A 17,787-nucleotide genomic window follows, 5' to 3' on the forward strand; every position below is an offset into this window, starting at 1 on the left:
GGCGTCGAATGTCAAATTTATTTAACTGACCTGTCTCAGTTAGGCGAAACACTTACGCTAGGGAACATTTTGATCCGCCAAATAAGGGAATTACTTAACGAAAATATTGAACACACATCAGTGAAACTAGTTAACCGGGTAAAATTCAGTCAGTCTTGCTAAAATTTGTTAAGGGTAAGTACGAGCAGAAATCAACCTACCGGAGTGTTGTTCCAAATTGAGTTAAATTCATTTGAGCGTCCAGATAGCAACGATGGCCAACTGTGATATGCAAGCAACTCCCTCCCAGGAGGAGTTGAAGAAGACTGAGAATAATAAAAATGTGAAAAATTCTGAAGAAAGTCGGCCTATAAATTTAAAATCTGACGTCGACATCGATTTTGAACCAACTACATCATCGGAGACTGAGCTGCGGCCTTCGCGCAGTTCGGTAACGAAGATGACCAAGATTCCGGCCCCCATTTATTTCGGCCCCAGTGGGAGCAGCCGCCTGTACAGCACGGTAATTCACCAGCACAAAGATCACACCTCTTCGGAAAATCTTCATGTGGCTGACGATTCTGGCATACATTTGGATAGTTCGATGACAGAGCTGGAGACGCCAGTTCTAGCCAGACCCAGCCAAACTATTCTCGATAGGATTTCGGTTACCGATAGCGAAATGGAACTTCGACGGGCTGAGGAGCAGACCCTTAAGGAACTGCAACGTGTGGTTGCCGAAATGGAGGCTGAGGTGGCCTTAGATGGCCTAGATAGCCCGGAGCTACAATCTGAGGTTAATGAATGTGAGGACCACTCAGAAGGGCAAGACCAAAATGAAGCCATAGAGATTGGCCTCGAATATTCTGTTTTGGACACAGAAACCTTTTCTGCAAACGAAACTCAGCAGATTGAAGTGTTCGATGATCCTGAGCAAGGACCAACCAATGAAGAACTGACAGTGGACAGTTTACATATTCAAGATTCTGTGAATAAAAATGAATCTCCAGAGGTACATGAATCCTCTGAGGTAGAGGAATATGTAGAGGTAGAGGAATCAGTTGGATCTGAACTTTTTGAGCAATTGGCCGAAGAGTCAGCCGAAGAGAACACCAAAATCGATCTCCCAGGGTCTTCAGAAGAGTTCGTACCCATGCAGGAACTGCAGGAAACTGTACCCGAATCTGTAATAGCTTTAGAGGAGTCGATGTCCATTGTTATCCAGAAATCTGTACCCGAATCATCAATAGACGAACTCGAAATGGCTAAAAGTGGGGGTTGCGAAACTAAAGATGATAGTTTTCTCATGGAGAGAAAGCCAGAAATATTGGTCCAGAAGTTTCAAGGCCCGGCGGATGAAAGCCTATCCATCATTTTGGAGACGGGAGTGGCCGCCGAAACCCTCGCTGGATGGATCATTGGAGAGCGAACGCCTCATGGTTCCGTTGGAAGAACTATTCGATCCGGAGCATAATGTACAGCTGCTGCGTCAGCTTATGCAGGCCGCAGCGGTAGAAAACGTCATTGTTTCGGAGCAGATCCTGATCGAAAGCGAGTGTGCAAATGAAAATGAGATGAAGGAGGAAACGGAAACTGATGAAGAACCTGGAGATGACCAGGAAAATGGTCTGGCCAAAAAGCAGACTGGCAAGCCAATAAATTTCTTGCAGCGTTTCATCAGTCGCAAAATCCTGAAGCTCAGCTATCCAATACTATTCTGCACCTTGGCTTTCGGTTTGATCTACCTGTCGCGCAAGGAATAAACCACGAATTCAAAAATGGAAATTAGAATATATGTAAACGAGCAGATTTGACCCCGGTAGATATGTACACATAGTACAAAACCCTTCAAAATCACCTGACACATAGGCACCGAGTTGCCAAAAAACAATCTATTTTACAAATAAAAATGCCTTCGAAGCAAGCTGTGATTTTCAGTTTTATAAGTTATATAAATGCATTGGAATTAAAGCGCCGACTACTTAACCCTTTTTCGAAATGACCAATAGGTGGCGTGGTGGGTACATTAAACAGTGTTGGGCAAATAATTATCGATAGACGATAATCGACTGATGCGTAACGGAAATGAATTTTCGTAGATTTCTATCTTTAATTTAAGTGGTTTAAATAAACTGTTTTTTTTATGAACATTGAGTCTTCCATTTTAAAGTCTCATTATGTTATTTCAAATTAAAAAAATTTATTAGGCGATATTACATTTTATGTTACTAGTAGATTCCTCTGCATTTCAAGAGCTTTCTACGTTATATACGGTAAGTTAAAAAGTTGTACTTGTGAATAAAACCAAACAGGCGATATCTTGACTGAACTGAAAAAAAACCGAGTATAGTAACATTTGAAATTCTAGCATTGACATTGAAAATTACAGATTAAACAGATTTATTTTTTGATCATAAATTATAAGTGTAGAAGATCTGGAAATGACTTCCTTGGGATGTGTTTTCGTCGCTGGCTTGTTCCACGTGATGCACTATATGGCGCTATCTTCAAAAGGTTCGAATCTTTCTGAGCTAAAGTTACCTACTGTGATAGTGTCTCTGGCTGCGATGGATATAATATGGGACAATTGCTTCATTCCAAGGCAACTCAATATCATGCCGGTAGTCCTTAAGCGGATTTATGAGCTTGCCGTGACATTCATTCTGTTGGAGATTGCCGTCCATGTCGTTTGGAAGGAGATCGAGCACATATGTATTCCGCTGACCCGGATACTACTGATCGGGACGGGGCTTATGTCGGAGTTCAACTATGTGAAGTACGAAAGTTATTGCGTGGGCAGTGTAACCATTCCCTTGTCCTTATTGATCCTTGCCTTTGCCGGTCATGCAACCGACCACTTCCACATACTGCACGATTGCATCTTTGCCAACCAAACGAAGATCACACTGCGGGTGGATGAGTCCCTGAAGTACTTGACCAAAAATCCAAGGCTCACCAAAAAGAAGTTACCAAATATCGTGAACATCCTTCAAAAACACAAAGATTTGGCGCGTAAACAGCGACGTGGAAGAACCTTCTTAAGCCAATTCAACCGCATCGTCGAGCCCTCGGACCAATAAATTACAAAATCTGGTGTCTCGTATTTAATTAGATTCGTTTTTTTCTTTTATTTTATACAAGAAAATTTATAAAATTAATTGTCATACATAATAATTAAATTGTTTTTATTAAATTACAAAATAACGACTATATTTGATTTGCTTTTTACAGCACTCGCGAATTTGTTCAACAAGCTTGGACAATCTATGTATATGGTTGGAAAAATCTATGTTTATATATAAGTATATATGTATTGCAATTTGGTACCGTGTCGAGCATGGTATTTTCGTGTTTCTTGTTTAGGTAAATAATACTTAAGATTAAAACAATATTTCATAAGTTCGACTTAATTTCATGTAGTTTGCATACCTAAAGAGCACATATGGGAATTACTAATTTAAGCTTTCTCTTCTCGACTCGCATTTTCAAGCAGCTCTTGGAGCCTTGCATTAAGTCACGTGATATCCGAGATTGGGACTGTAGATGGATCGAAAGCGGTGTCGCAGCTATTACGTTGATTCAATGCAAGGCTCTCCAGTGAGTATTTGTGGGGGCAGTGTTCGATCACTGTTCTGACAGTGATTTGCTGCTGATTCCCATTTCGTTATTTATGACCACATTTTACATTAAAGCAGCTTTGTTATCCGTAATTTATCTCTTCTAATTCGCGACTCGTTGTTTTACTGCACTTCGCTATCACTATCACTCTTTTCTGCAAGAAAAATATTTTAAATATTAATAAGGATTAGGTACAAGGATATCTGTGTGGATCTTACCCTTTTTGCCCGTGTAGGCGTGACGTTTCAGTCGGTCGTATAAGTCTTCTTTAGTTCCATACAGCGAGGCATTGGACCTGGCCAATGTACTCATCTTGCCGCCATGCAGACCTAATAAAGGTTAAAGAAAACCGATGTTAAGAATAAGAATATAGGTTAAGGCTAAATAGAACTAAAAATATGTTGAATAATATATTTTGTATTATTTTATAGGTCTAAGTCTTCATCTGCACGCATTGTATTGTATTTAGATCTTGTTATCAGACATCTTCCCTTTCGTTTTCTTATCAGTTTTAGATTTTTGGTTGTTTTTGTCTTTACATTTTAAGGTAGTTCCTTTCGTTTCAAGTTTTAGTTTACTACTAAATGATCTTTTAACTAAACTTAACAACCTACTTAGTCTAAGCATTACTCACCATCCTTCATGTACGTTTCGTTGTAGAAGTTGGGCATCTCCCAGCCATCCTCCTCGTCGTCGTAGTAGTGCGCATAGGTGCTGTGATGCGAGGGAGCGATGGACTCAGCGTAGGGAGTGTGGGCGCCGTAATAGAAGTTAACCTGCGATCCGGTTTGGTCGATTGCTGGCGTCAGCATCTTCTTGGGATCCCTACGCTTCGTCGATCGGACGCAGATCATCCAGATGAGCAGAACGATGATTATGATAAAGATCACTGCTCCGGCAATGCCACCGGCGATGTAAGCGAACTCTGAGCGTTCCGCGCAGTGTGGTCCCGTAAAGGAGCCAACACAGCGGCAAGAGGGCGTACCCTTCAGATCCTTGACACAGGCCCCAGAGTTCTCGCAGAAGCCATCGCACACATCCGTGCAAGCCATTCCGGTTCCATTGAATCCTGGCTTGCACTCACACTTGAAGTCCGACGTCTCCGGCACCATGATGCAGTAGGCATTCACATCACAGTGTGGCTTGCCTTCGGCAATGTGCTCGCATGGATTGGTGCACTCGCTCTTCGAGGTGGCTCCAGTGATCTTTGTGCTGTGATTGGGCGGGCACTGCAGACAAGTGGTCTGCTGCGACTCCGACTGGTAGAAGCCCTTGCGGCACTCAATGCACATGTTCAACGTCGCATTCAGGTACGTTCCCGCTGAGCAGACTGGCAGGGTGCATTCCTCCACAGAACTGGCGCCCACCTTGGGCGTGGTCCGGCCCAGAGGACAAGCGGCACAAGACGGCTGAACGCCTTGCAGACGGTAGGTTCCACGTGGGCAAGGTTCACAGCGTCCATCGGCTCCTAATTGCTGGCCAGAACTGCACTCATCGCGACATTCTTTGCGTGAAGTGGCCTCTGTGGAGCGCGTTGTCTGTCCCAAACCACACAGCTCGCAGCCGAAGGATCCTTCATTGGGTTGATAGAAACCATGGCCGCAGGAGCGGCACAGTCCAGTTTCAGCATCGAAGTACTTGCCGGCAGGGCAGCGCTCTTTGCAGTCTGCCGCCGAACGGGCACCAGGTCCTGCGGTCACTCCTGGTCTTCCGGCAATTACCGGGCACTTACTACACTGCAGCTGGCCAGCTTCTGACTGGTAAGTTCCGCGGGAACAGGCTATGCACGTCTTGTTGGCACTGTCGTAGAAGGTTCCAATGGCACAAGGTACACAGTCGGGAATCATCACCACCTGGCCCACGGGGCAAGCGTATTCCGAGCCAAGTTCCAAAGAGGCTGGGTCAGGGACTGTGTTGGGCAGGATCTCCTGCACTGCAAACTGGTCGTCCTCAAGGATCAGCTTCTCCAGCAACTGTTTAACACTGGATCTTTCACCCGTCGAAGTGTGCACCACTGGATCACTGTATAGGGATAAAAACAAGGTGAATTAGTTATGGAAAAATGGCACAGTCAAAGTGTTTAACGAAGGTTAATGTCCAGATAAAGTATTGCAGGTTGAGTATCATTTGATACCCAACACTAGTCTGGACACTAAGAAGTAAGCTTTAAGTTTGAGTTAGCACGCAAAGACATGTAATATGAGGTTAGACAAGCATTAGGTTAAGTTGTTTGGTTTGGTTGGATGGTTGTTGGATTAGACTGAGACGGTTGTTGGTAGTACTGGGTGCAGATTGATGCTGGGCAGATCGGGTGCAGTTTGTCGGATTTGGTTATTCGAAAGGTGAACCAACAAAGGAGTGCTAGACATACTTTACAGCCGGGAAGGCTATCTCCAGGGTGTATGTATCGCCGCCAGTTTGTTGGCGTCCCTGGCGACCCGTCAAAGTCAGATCGTCATCATCCTCGCTGCAAATTTGGTTAACGAACACACAAAACACATATAACATATACACAGTGTACATGGATAAACGGCGGATCAGGACATGCTAGACCGGCGCGCGGTGTGGGACTCTTGGGTGAATTATGCAACTACTTACTTGACCACTGGCAGTTCGGCCTCCATCACATAGACTCCGCCATCCTTGGCCTGGCGACGAACGCGGTTGTTCTGGGCAGCGCGGTAGTGATCGCATTTCACATCAATCTGGATATCCTTGCATTCCCTAGGATTCGGAGAACATTATGGGTGAGAAATGGAATGCCAAAGATTGTTAGGCAAAAACCAACCTGGTTCCTTCGATGGCGTAAGAACAGAAGTTCCAGTCCCTGTTCAGGCCGTTCACTGAGTTGGTAACCTTTTGGCGGAGCACCGCCTGACCAGCCTTGTTGCACAGGACATCCGAGGGGAACAGCATCTTGATGCGGAACACTCGTTGGGCTGGCTTCGAAGGTGAGCAGGATGGGTAGACCAAAGGCGTTGACGGTTCGCGTGTGGGACGCCAGAAGCCTTCGGCTCCGCAGGTGTAGAACTCTGGAACCTGCTCGGAGAATCGCAGGCCGGTATTACAGGCAATCTCGCAAACCTTGAACTGACCACCTGCTCCCCAGTCCTTGCACACTTGCGATCCCCAACAGGATCAGCTAATGGTGGGCAGAATTCGGCTGCAAAATAAAAATACAGAAATTAATAAATCTTCAATGGGTTAGTTTGGTCCAAGAACTCACTTAGCAGGGAAACCTTGAAGCTACAGGATGCCGTGTTACCAGCTGCATCGGATGCAATATAGGTAATATCGTAGGTGCCCCAAAGTAAGGTGGTTCCAGATCGGTGTCCATTTCGTTCATAGATCTTGGTCACTCCAATGTTGTCGCTGAAGTGTGGCTCATCCCAGGTAACCACTGCCGATCCGTTCTTGGCAATCACCCACAGATCTCCGGGGCAGTGTTCCACAACAGGTGGCTCCTTGTCGACTACCAGTTGTTGGCAATTGGCTCCAGTGTAGCCCACAGGACACTTGCGTTGTCCGCAAAGGGATGGCACATTACGTTCCACTCCACCAGATGTCACCTCGTATCCCGCCCAGTTAAGGATGAGACCGGGATAGAGAACTGGCTCAGATCGGCAGTCGCGCACCTGTTTCTGGATCTCAGATGTGATGTCGAGGGCACGAGCCCACACCTGAGCCTTGGTTACGGTACCCTGGAAGCCGGAATCGGAGTAGGCCAGCTCGTTGCTAAGTCCATATGGCTGAGGGCGTCCAAGTACTGCCCAGAGATATGCGGGCAGAGCGCCACCGGCTCCGTACTCCATCTTACTGGCAATCAGTCCCTCAGTGATCAGTTGCAGTTGTCCGGAGATTCCATCCCAGACCACGGCAACATGATGCCACTGGCCGTCGTTGACGGATGTGTACTCTCCGAAGCTCAGGAAAGCGTCGGACTGATCCTCAAATAATGAAACCTGAACTCCACTGGAGTGAGCCTGGAGCAACATTCGTCGACGCTGGGTCATGCGAGCGGATTCCACTCCGTAAAGGGTGAAGAAAATGCCGGGGTCGTCCTTCTGGGCAAACTGCACCCACATGGCCACCGTCAGGCTGTTGGCCTCTCCCGTGGGGAATGGCACCACCTGGGCGGCAGTGGATCGCGAGGGATCGCTGAAGTACAGATCGTAGTCCACTTGGATGGCCTTTCGGCAATCGTCTCCGGTCATGTTGAATGGACACTGGCAGTAGAAGCCGTTGGTCAGATCCACGCAGGTAGCGCCCGGTGGGCAGGAGTTGTCCTTGCAGTCCACGATGTCCTGTTCGCAATTGTGTCCGGTGAAGCCAGGTGGGCACTGGCAACTGTAGCCAGCTCCATTGTCCACACAGGTGGCTCCATTCTGGCACACTTGTTCCTCGCACGCATCGTACTCGTACTGACAGCCGATACCCGAGTAATCCGCAGGACAGCTGCAGTTCAAGCCGGATCCGAAGTCCTGGCACTTGCCGCCGTGCATACAAGGATCTCCAATGCAGCGTTCCGGAGCGGTCTCGCAGTTCTTGCCATCAGTTCCACTGGGACACACGCAGAAGTAGTCCTGGAAGAGGTCGATGCAGCTGGCGTCGTTCTGGCAAGGAGCCTGAGCCCCACATGTGGTCACCTGCTGCTCACAGCGCATGCCACTCCAGCCCGGCTCACAGCCGCACTCAAAGCCACCAACGCGATCCCGACAGAGTCCATTGTTAAGACATGGCTGAGCTTCGCAATCATCGATATCGGTAGCGCACAGAGGTCCCTTGAATCCATCCCTGCACACGCACTCGAACTTGTTGTCCAGGTCAAGGCAACGTTCCGTGCCCACGGGATTACAAGGATCGCTCAGGCACTCGTCAATCTCAGCCTCGCAGGAGAGACCCACATAACCAGGTCGGCACTTGCAACTGAATCCATCCAACTGGTCGACACATGTGGCTCCATGCTGGCACGGATTCGATGCGCAATCGTCGATGGTGTGTTGGCAGTTCTTGCCGGTGTAGCCGGGTTCGCAGTTGCAACTGTATCCGTCAACCAGGTCCACACAGGTTCCCTCGTTGGCGCATGGCCGATTTTCACAGTCGTCGATGTTGATGTCACAGGCGGATCCTGTCCAGCCCGGGTGACAGACACATTCGTGATCAAACAGTCGGTCCACACAGGTTCCATGCTTGCAGGGCTCGGACAGGCAAAGGTCGATCTTCTGTTCACACCGCTTACCAGTGAATCCTGGTGGACAGGCGCACTGGAAGTCGTTGACCAGATCCGTGCAGTTCGCTCCCAAAAGGCAAGGATTCTCCGAACAGTCGTTGATATTCAGCTCGCAGTGGATGCCCTCCCATCCAGGCACACACTCGCACTTGTAGCGACCCTGTTCCAGGGCCTGGCAGCTGGCTCCATTTCCACATGGATTACCATTCGCTGTGCACGGGTCAATGGTCACATCGCACTGATCTCCGGTGTAGCCGCTGCGGCAGAGACACGTCACGTTCTTGAAGCCCGGCTCGTTCTTGCACATGGCTCTGGCTGGACAGGTGTCGTTGCCACAGTCGCTGGTCTCCTCCTGACAATTGATTCCCGAGTATCCCGATGGGCACTCGCAACGATATCCCTGAGGCAAGTCCTTGCACTGACCACCATTGTAGCACGGCTGGGAGGCGCACTCGTCAATGTCCTGTTCGCAGCGGCGACCGGAGAATCCGGCGGGGCAGAAGCACTGGATGTCGTGGCCCATGGGAACACACAGACCTCCGTGCTGACAGGCGCCCTCGCCACAAACCACCGGCTTGCACTGTTCGCGTCCCTTGGAGGCAGCAGTATCAGTTCTCATATTGCTCGGACACTCGTTACAGCTCTGGGATCCTGCGGCACCCTGGTAGTGATGCAGTGGACAAGGCGAGCAAGGTGCCAATCCTGTGGCGGAATAAGTTCCTGGAGCGCATTTAGCGCGACACAAATCCTTGTTGGAAGCAGCTGGCTGGTAGGTGAAAGTCTGAGCTGGACAAGCCTGACAATCCTTGAATCCACCCGTTGGCGGTTCGGCGGTGAAGGAATTACGTGGACACTCCAGGCAGGGTACTAATCCAGTGGGCGAGTAAGTGCCGAAACCACAAACGGGAATGCAGTCCGCTTGCAGCTTGGTGCCCTCTTCCTTGGTGTAAGTTCCAGCTGGACAGCGTAGGCATGTTCCCTGGCGATCGCGGTTCTGGTAGTAGCCCCTCGGGCAGTAGGTGCAGCTGTTCTGACCCTCGGACACATAGGTTCCGGCGGGACAGTGCAAGCAGCGTGGCACATCGCTGGTATCCATGTTCAGCACCTCACCTACGTTACAATTAAAGCCACGCGAAATCTGCGACTTGAGAGCGCGCAGAGGAGGACACTGGTTGCCAATGTTGGCAATGTTCAGGAGGTCATCAATTACAGCACTGGCATAGGGCACACTCAGGTCAAAGATCAGGTTCAGGGTTGAGCCGCACAGATCGTAAAGTTGAGGCTGACGCACCGCTGGCAGGATGGAGAGGATGAAGTCCATCTTGACCACATTCTCCTCCAGAAGCATGGGCACCGACTTAACGAAGGTCACGTTCATGTTGACATTCACCGCCGAGCAACGCTGCGACAGCAACTGGTTCAAGCCACTGTAATGTTGAGCCAGAACATCCTGGTACTGACCCAGACAGGATTGGGCCACTGCTCCGTTGGCACGATAGGTAATCGAGGCAGTTACGTGGTAGGCAGCTTGCTCCGTATTCTCGGAGACACAGTCGGGCACCACAGAAGTGGGACGCCACAGACGGGAAGTTTCGCAGGAGAAGGTCTTCAGGGGCTCTCCGTCCGTGAACCGGAAACCTGGCTTGCAGGTAGCAATGCATTCGATTCCGCGATCTCCGGGCAAGCAGTTAATGGCTCCATTAGCAGGGGGCTGCAACTCCCAGTCCACACAGGGTGAAGCCTTCACGGAGACCTGGAAGTGGCAGGCGGCACGGTTGTTGTACTTATCGGTAGCCGTAACAGTCACATTCTCAAAGTTTCCAATCTTAATCGTAGCACTTTCTGGGCTAAACTGCAGCTTAACCTCTCCGGTGTCATCCGAGGCCTTGATCCTCTTACGAGTGTCGTTGAAGTTGACAGTGTAGCTCTCCTGGCGATCGACCAGCTCGATCACATAGCTCTGGGGGCACTGAAGTAGGGGTGGTGTGACATCGGGAACAGTGATGTTGATCTCGCAAATGGCCACGTTACCATCGTAATCAAAGGCCACGTACTTCACAACCGTATCCTTGAAAATGTAGCTAGGAGTGCGGAAGTTTTGTGGCTTGATCTCCAGACGTGCAATGGATCCGGAATTATCCACGGCAGTGGGTTCGGTGAAGTTCACAGGCAGCACACCGCCATTCTCATCGCGGCGCACCACAATTGGTTGTTGTGGGCAGTTTTGGAAGATTGGTGGCTCGTTATCCACGCAAGGGGAATATCCGTAGTCATAACCCAACAGAGGCTCCTGCTTTGGCTCCTCGCAACCCATCAACTCGAACTTCAGACAAGCGTTGTCCATGTAGCTCACTATTCCCAGAATCACAAAGCGGGCCTGCACAAACTTGGGCAGCGTGATCATGGCCAGCTCGCCATAGTTGCCCGGATCTCGCATGGTCAGGTTGAAGTTGGGGAAGTACACCACGTAGTTCTCGCTCTCGGCCTGCTTGTAGAAGAATCGAATCTCTGTTGGCCTGCCCACAATATCGTTGGTCACCACGCCCTTAACCAGAATAGCCTTTACTCGGTAAATCTGTCCCAGATCCACGCTGACATAGGTGAAGGCTTCCTGCTTTCCACACCATCCGGTGGCAGAGTTGAGACGGATGTTCTTAGCCTCATAGTTGGGTCGTTCCGAGGTGGCATTGATGGCTGAATCTGGAATCCTGCCAGATCCCAAGCCCAAAGGCTTGATGACCTTGCACTCAGGCTCGCGAATACATGTAATAGGCCTGGGGTTGATCAGGATGTAGCCAGGACGATTGCAGCCGAAGTACACCTCCGAACTCTGCTCATAGCTGCGGGCAATCTGGCGACCATCAGCAGGCCTGCCTGGATCCTCACAAACTGGTCCCTCGCAGCGAAGATCTCCAAAGTCCCAGATTCCATCAGCTCCACAACGAACCACATTATCGTGACGTCCGGTTTGTCCAGCCAACTTGAAGGTATTCTGGCAGCCGAAGAAGAAACTGCTCTGGTAGCGCGTGTCCACAAACTGTCCGTACTCAGCTCCAGGTGTAGGCATTGGCGAATAGCAGTCCACCCTTGGACAAGAGGGTTGCATCCCAGATAGCCAGTAGTCGGGCAGACCCGGTTTCGGGTCGTACACGCACTGACGGAAACCGGATGAAGCGGTGGCTCTCAGTTGGCGTCCTGCCGATCCGCAGGTAATTGTCACATTGTCACGGAAGGGCACTAGCACAGATTCGGGATCCGGACGGGCCACAGTCAGGCCCTCCAGCTTATCATCAGGTAAGGAAACGCACTTGGCATCTGAAATAGAAAAGTTTGGAATTATAATCATTGTTAAGTTAAAACTAGTTGGTAAAAAATCAATCTAAAAAGATAAACTTACAGTTGCACTCTGGTACGCTGGCGTTCCACTGACCGCTGGACAGACAAAGAGCCGCCGAGCTACCGCTCATGATATAACCAAAGTGGCACTGGAAGCGTACCACATCGCCAAAGTGGTATTCGTTCCGGTCGCTCAAGAGTTGTCCGTTTTCGGGAGCCTCCAACTCAGGACACATCAGAGGAACACAGGTCTTGTTGCGCTGGTAGGTGTCTCCATCCCGTTCTCCGGACTCGGAGCGCTCAATGTGATAGCCAGCAGTTCCGTTGGATGTGTATAGTTGGTATCCAGTGTTGCAGCCACAAGCAAAGCCTCCAGGAGAGTTGATACATTTCTGGTCACAGCCACCGTTGTTCTTGCTGCACTCGTTGATGTCCACGCAGTCCAAGCGCGTGCAACCCATCAGTTCCATGCGAAGACAAGGAGCACCTACATAGTCCTGAATACGGAAGCGAATGTAACGAGCCTCGATGGGCAGAGGGAGATTGAGGATAGACAGAGTGGGTTCCAGGATGCGGAACTCTACAGCAGTTCCGTCGGGATTGGCGTAGTCCTTAAAGACATCCGTCAGATCGTTGGTGTACTGCAGACGCACCGCCGAACTGAAGGCCACATTGCCATCGGGACGCTGCACGGACATGGTCCGGAATCCACGAAGAATGGTGGGTGCCTTGAGGTCAATAAGGATCCAGTTGGCACCTGGCTCCGAGGAGCCACCACACCAGCCGTTCGTGTTTAGACGCAGCTGAGTCTTAATGTAACCAGGCTCACTAATCGAGGTGCTGATGCTGTCGTCAGGAATGCCTCCATTTCCCAAGCCCAGATCACCCACGGGTCTGCACTCAGTGGTGGCCGTGAATCCGGATCTGCACTGGCAATGGAAGGAGCCATTCGTATTCTGACACTCAGTGGTAGTAAGATCGCATTGTGAGGAGCTGCACTCGTTGATGTCTTCGCAGGTTGGAGGCTGCTCGAATTTCTGGGCTTCGCTGCACCGCATGATGTTGCTGCCGATCAGCTTGTATCCCTTAAAGCACTGCACCCTGGCCTCATCTCCGAACAGGTAGGCTCGGCTAGAGTCTACCACAAATCCGTTGGCAATCTCCGGGAACTCGTAGCAGCGCTTGCGCGTACACTTGGGCACATCCCCACTCCAGGTGCCATTCGACATGCAGGTCAATACCGGATGACCATTACGCTCGTATCCCGGTTCACATTCGTACTGAACAATGGTTCCATAGCTGCGACCTCCTCCGTTGAGGAGGGTAACGTTAGCATGGGCCACTTCTTGCAGAGCTGCGCACTGGGAGGCCATGCAATGGGGCTGTCTTTCCCAACGACCATCTGGCAGACAAGATATCTTCTCAATCGGTGCACTCGAGGCAAAGGCAAAGCCGGCATAGCACTGGTACATGGCGATACCGCGATAGGTCACATTCGAGGAGCCAATGGAGAAACCGTTGTCGATTTGTGGCACAGGACCGCAGTAGACCTCTGTGGATTGGAACGAACCATTAGTGAGCTTACTACTCAGATGGAGTCTATGAATTCGGACTCACCCTGACACTTAGGTATGTAGGAGACACTCCAGTTGCCACCGCGCAGACATTCAGTAACCAGTCGCGTCTTGCCGGTGGCAAACTCCTGTCCAATGGGACATGTAAAGCTGACCAGCGTACCGAAAGCGGTGTCGCGACTGGAGGCCAAGGCTCCAATTCCGGGCTGCAGTTCCGGGCAATCGGCCGAGAAGGTAGCCGACCATCTGAGCGGAAGAGGAGATATTAGTTATTCTTCTTTGCTAAGTTTTTAAATTAAATTAAGTTAAAAGTACTTACCCAGCAGCATTATGCAGAGCATCCGAGGTGAACTTGATAAGCATCTCCCCGGACGAGGCAGTCAGAGTTAGTTTGGGCGCCGCAGGGCCCGTGAATCCGTTGCCAGAGTGCAGACGCAGACCGGAGGTGGAAGATCCATCAAAGACCTGGACGTTGTCGCTCTTGTGGACAGTGAACTTGTCGAATTTCAAGGAGAGCGGAGCACGGGCACTGTTGCGGATGGTGAAGTAGCACTCCTGGTTCTTGGGGTAGTCAGCCAATCCGAAGGCGGGTGAGGTCACAGTACCATTTCTAGCAGTGATCGTGGCCTTGCAGCCCTGGATGTACCGCAGGCTAAAGCCCTTGCCGGCCTCACCCAAACTGGACTTGAAGTACAAGTACAAGGCATTACCTGTAGAGATGATTACCCGGTTATTCTGAACCGTCTTTCCTGTCAGCTTAGCAATGGTGCGGCTCATGGGCGAGTCTCCATCACGGATCAGCAGATAGTCGCGTCCCTCGGCGATATCCAGATCATCGACTTCGATGGAGATGATGCGACCGGGCTGGGCCTTGATCACATACAGACACTCCAGACCGCCGGGATATTGTTTCGGGTAATTAGGGCTGGTCAGGATTTGGCGCTGCAGCGTGGCTTTCAGAGTGCCTCCGCAGTTCTTGGCCTCGGTTTTCCAGGTGGCCCGGAAACCCTTGCGCTCCACACTGCCATCAGTGGTGAACTTGACGATCATGAAGTTGGAGGCGGAAACAAATGGTTGCGTAGTCAAATCCTGCTTGCCACTCAACGTGGCCAGTGACACGGACTTGTCCTCGGTGCGACCGCCGACCAGGATCTGCACGGTATCAAAAGTCTTCTCAGTCTCAAAGTCCTGGAACTGCAGGATGATGTTGCTTCCCAGTGGTCCCTCCAGCGTCCACTTGCACTTGCTCAGCGCTCCGTATTTGTGGGGGTAGTTGGGCGTCTCGATCACATCTCCGCCGGACTGCATGTGGTAGTGGCATTGGGCAGGACAGTCTAGTTCATCGGTGCCGTCTCCACAATCATCGCTGCCGTCGCACTTGAAGGCCTGGTTGATGCACTTTCCGTTGGCGCAGTGGAGTGCTCCCTGGGGGCATGCTTGGGCTCGGCACATGAAGGGAAGCAGGGACTCACAGGTACCCAGATCCCAGCTCTGGGATTTTCCTGCGAAATCTGCTGCCACACACTCTCCGGACTCGGCATTCGGCTGATGAAGTGACCAGTAGCCAGAGTACTGGGAGATCAAAGCTCCGGAGGCGGACTCCAAAGTGTTTGTACGCAGGTCATCGAGGGAGGCCAAACCCAGCCAGTACTTGTCCGAAGCCCTCTGGTTGGGATCACTTGCCCGGGCGATGGACAGAGTCTCATTGTTCTCCGCATAGCTGTCGATGGCTACAAGGTCAGCACCGTATCTGGGAAGAAAATTAAGTTTTAATAACAAGTTTATTTTTTTTCTTATTAATAATAAATACTCTTATGATATTCCAATGCCTTTCCTAGTATAAACCAGGCTAAACCTATTTACTTTTACTAAATAATGAATTGCAGTTTCTTTTTATCGATCTGTACCTAAGACTAACGTAACGTAACGTAACGTAAAGAATGTTGTTTAAGATTCGTATTTCAATAATCGGTTCATAATCGATAATTCACTAAGATAACTTCATCAAAACTTTAAAAGCCTTTCAGCGGATGCTCCTATTAACAAAATTAACTTTTGAAATTATAACAAAAATCACACCAACAAGGTAAATAAGCAGATAAGAATATAAACATCGATAATTATATTACTTTTCCACCAAGTAAAGTCGAATGGGGAGGATATGGGCGATTAGTATGCCGCTCTTGGCCAAGCTTCCGTTGCCGGGCGTAATGCAACTTCAATTATGCAGCTGCGCTTTACTTTCTATTTTCTGCTTCTATCTCAATTATGTGCTGCTGCATGTGGATCGGGGGAAATCGGGCTCACTATACGAAAAACTTTCATTTCCAATCGCTAAACTCACTTTGATTTCGATCTCATAATTTGGAGTTCTGCGGGCCCAGCGAGAAAAACAAGTTTCCCTCAAAAAGACATTGCGACATTACGCATTCGCCGCGTGGGACGTGGTTGCCTTTGGCAAATGGCTGCAGCTGTGGCATGCCAAAAAATAAATCGAAAAAGCATACAAAATTATGTATGAGAGACACTCCCTGCCATCAACAATTGCTGCGTGCCACACCAGAGTGAAAACTTCAGACGCGGCTCCGCAAGTTGTATTTTCTGTTATTTTTTTCTCTTCTGTTTTTTTGGCTCGGTTGGCATTTTATATATGGGTTGGGTGTGTATGGAGGTAAGCAAAAAGTGTTCAATCTGTTTGGGTTTCCACTTAGCGGGATTTGTACCAAAGACATTTGGAAGTTTGCTAAATTTGTAGTGTACTCTGTGGATTCCTAGACTGGAAGACAAACAGCTCTAAATTGATAAGCAATTATTTAATGAAATTCAGTTTTTTAATAAGAATATTTTCTTTCTTTCTATCATTGCTTAAAATATATCCAGTTGGAAATATTTTTTTTATAACTTCTAAAACCTAAAATCCGCTCCCTTAAAAATCGGACACATTTTAATTTCCTCCTCGAGGCATTTTTAACCTAAAGTTTTTGTGGTAAAAACTCCGTTAACTTAAAATGTTAACGCCTTGTCAGAGGCTTTCCTTCATTCTACCCAATTTCGCATGCTGCGCACGCCAAAAAGAAATTTCACCGAAACCAGAGTTAAATAAAACACTAAAATATTTCACAGTTGAATGGATGTTGACTGAGTATGTTGGACTGGGTAACGACACCTGTCAACGCAATCGCCCCGTGTTGATACAAGCAATACATGAACCACACATATGTATCTAACTTTTTGGCAAACCGAGCATTTGAAGAAAGATAGGTGTTAGTGCGGATGGCTGGCAATTGCCGGCCAACGTTTGTTGAACTCTGGCCACGTTAGTGGCATTCAAATGAGCACTGAGCACTTGACTGGGGCGAGGTCTACGGCATGTAAATTACATTAGGAGCAGTGGTCTTCGAGTAGCCAGCCTGGTTGTCTCAGAGTCACGATGTGCCGGGCATAGTTAAGTGTCATTTAACGCCGTTGACGTTTCGCCAGCGAAGAGAAATTGCGTAGGGCATTGACATTCCGCGGGAGCCAATAACTTTATTAATACCTATTCATTTATTTTCAGTTTGCTGCTAACAAAAACCGCACACGAAACGAATCGTACCAGGGCCAGAGGCGTAAAGCCATAGCCGAAAACCGGAGAAACTTTCACCCCACATCGCCCTGTGGGTCAGCTCACGATTCTCACGTTCATTAAGCCGGTCCCGAAATCCCAAGCTCTATTATCAAAACACTCTCAGTTTCCGAGGCTCAACGCGGGGGGCTGGTGGCTTATTCTTGGGCAGGTGATCGCTGCTCAGGTATTTGGGTCATTGGTGCAGGTTAACACCCAAAAAAAAAAAAAAAATGCCTGGAAGAACAGCTTTGCCGGAAGCATTCGGCGACTTTCTTTTCGCTCGAATGGAGAAGGCGGTAAAAAGAGTTGGCGAAGAAAACAAAATTATGAATCACCCGAGTATCGATCGGAGTATGGATATTGATGCCCTGCCCAGTCGGGCTGAAAAGCAATTTCAAACTTGGTCAGCACAGCCAACTTGTTTTACTTCTTTGCGCTTTTTT

General features: G+C 49.2%; 3 protein-coding genes across 3 annotated transcripts in view; 2 read left to right on the forward strand and 1 right to left on the reverse strand.

The window, feature by feature from the left end:
* Nucleotides 1-16: 16 nt before the first annotated feature.
* Nucleotides 17-1,900, forward strand: LOC108107062. Its single transcript, XM_017214428.2, is given in 3 exon segments — nt 17-174; nt 245-1,325; nt 1,327-1,900. Coding segments are annotated over 2 exon segments (1,488 nt in total). The 5' UTR covers nt 17-174; nt 245-253; the 3' UTR covers nt 1,743-1,900.
* A 491-nt stretch (nt 1,901-2,391) lies between these two features.
* LOC108106974 lies at nt 2,392-3,564 on the forward strand. Its single transcript, XM_017214294.2, has one exon. It carries the CDS (start codon nt 2,421-2,423, stop codon nt 3,057-3,059), a length of 639 nt encoding a protein of 212 aa, XP_017069783.2. The 5' UTR covers nt 2,392-2,420; the 3' UTR covers nt 3,060-3,564.
* A 115-nt stretch (nt 3,565-3,679) lies between these two features.
* LOC108106973 overlaps nt 3,680-17,787 on the reverse strand; it is a 30,101-nt gene continuing 15,993 nt past the window's right edge. Inside the window, 11 exon segments of the mRNA XM_017214290.2 lie at nt 3,680-3,751; nt 3,816-3,926; nt 4,232-5,619; nt 5,969-6,064; nt 6,196-6,321; nt 6,386-6,728; nt 6,731-6,760; nt 6,824-12,142; nt 12,225-13,715; nt 13,781-13,983; nt 14,057-15,487. Coding sequence (XP_017069779.2) covers nt 3,720-3,751; nt 3,816-3,926; nt 4,232-5,619; nt 5,969-6,064; nt 6,196-6,321; nt 6,386-6,728; nt 6,731-6,760; nt 6,824-12,142; nt 12,225-13,715; nt 13,781-13,983; nt 14,057-15,487 — 10,570 coding nt within the window. The 3' untranslated portion in view covers nt 3,680-3,719.

The sequence above is a fragment of the Drosophila eugracilis genome, unplaced genomic scaffold, assembly GCF_018153835.1.
Source record: "Drosophila eugracilis isolate 14026-0451.02 unplaced genomic scaffold, ASM1815383v1 contig_764, whole genome shotgun sequence".
NCBI classification, from domain to species: Eukaryota; Metazoa; Arthropoda; class Insecta; order Diptera; family Drosophilidae; genus Drosophila; species Drosophila eugracilis.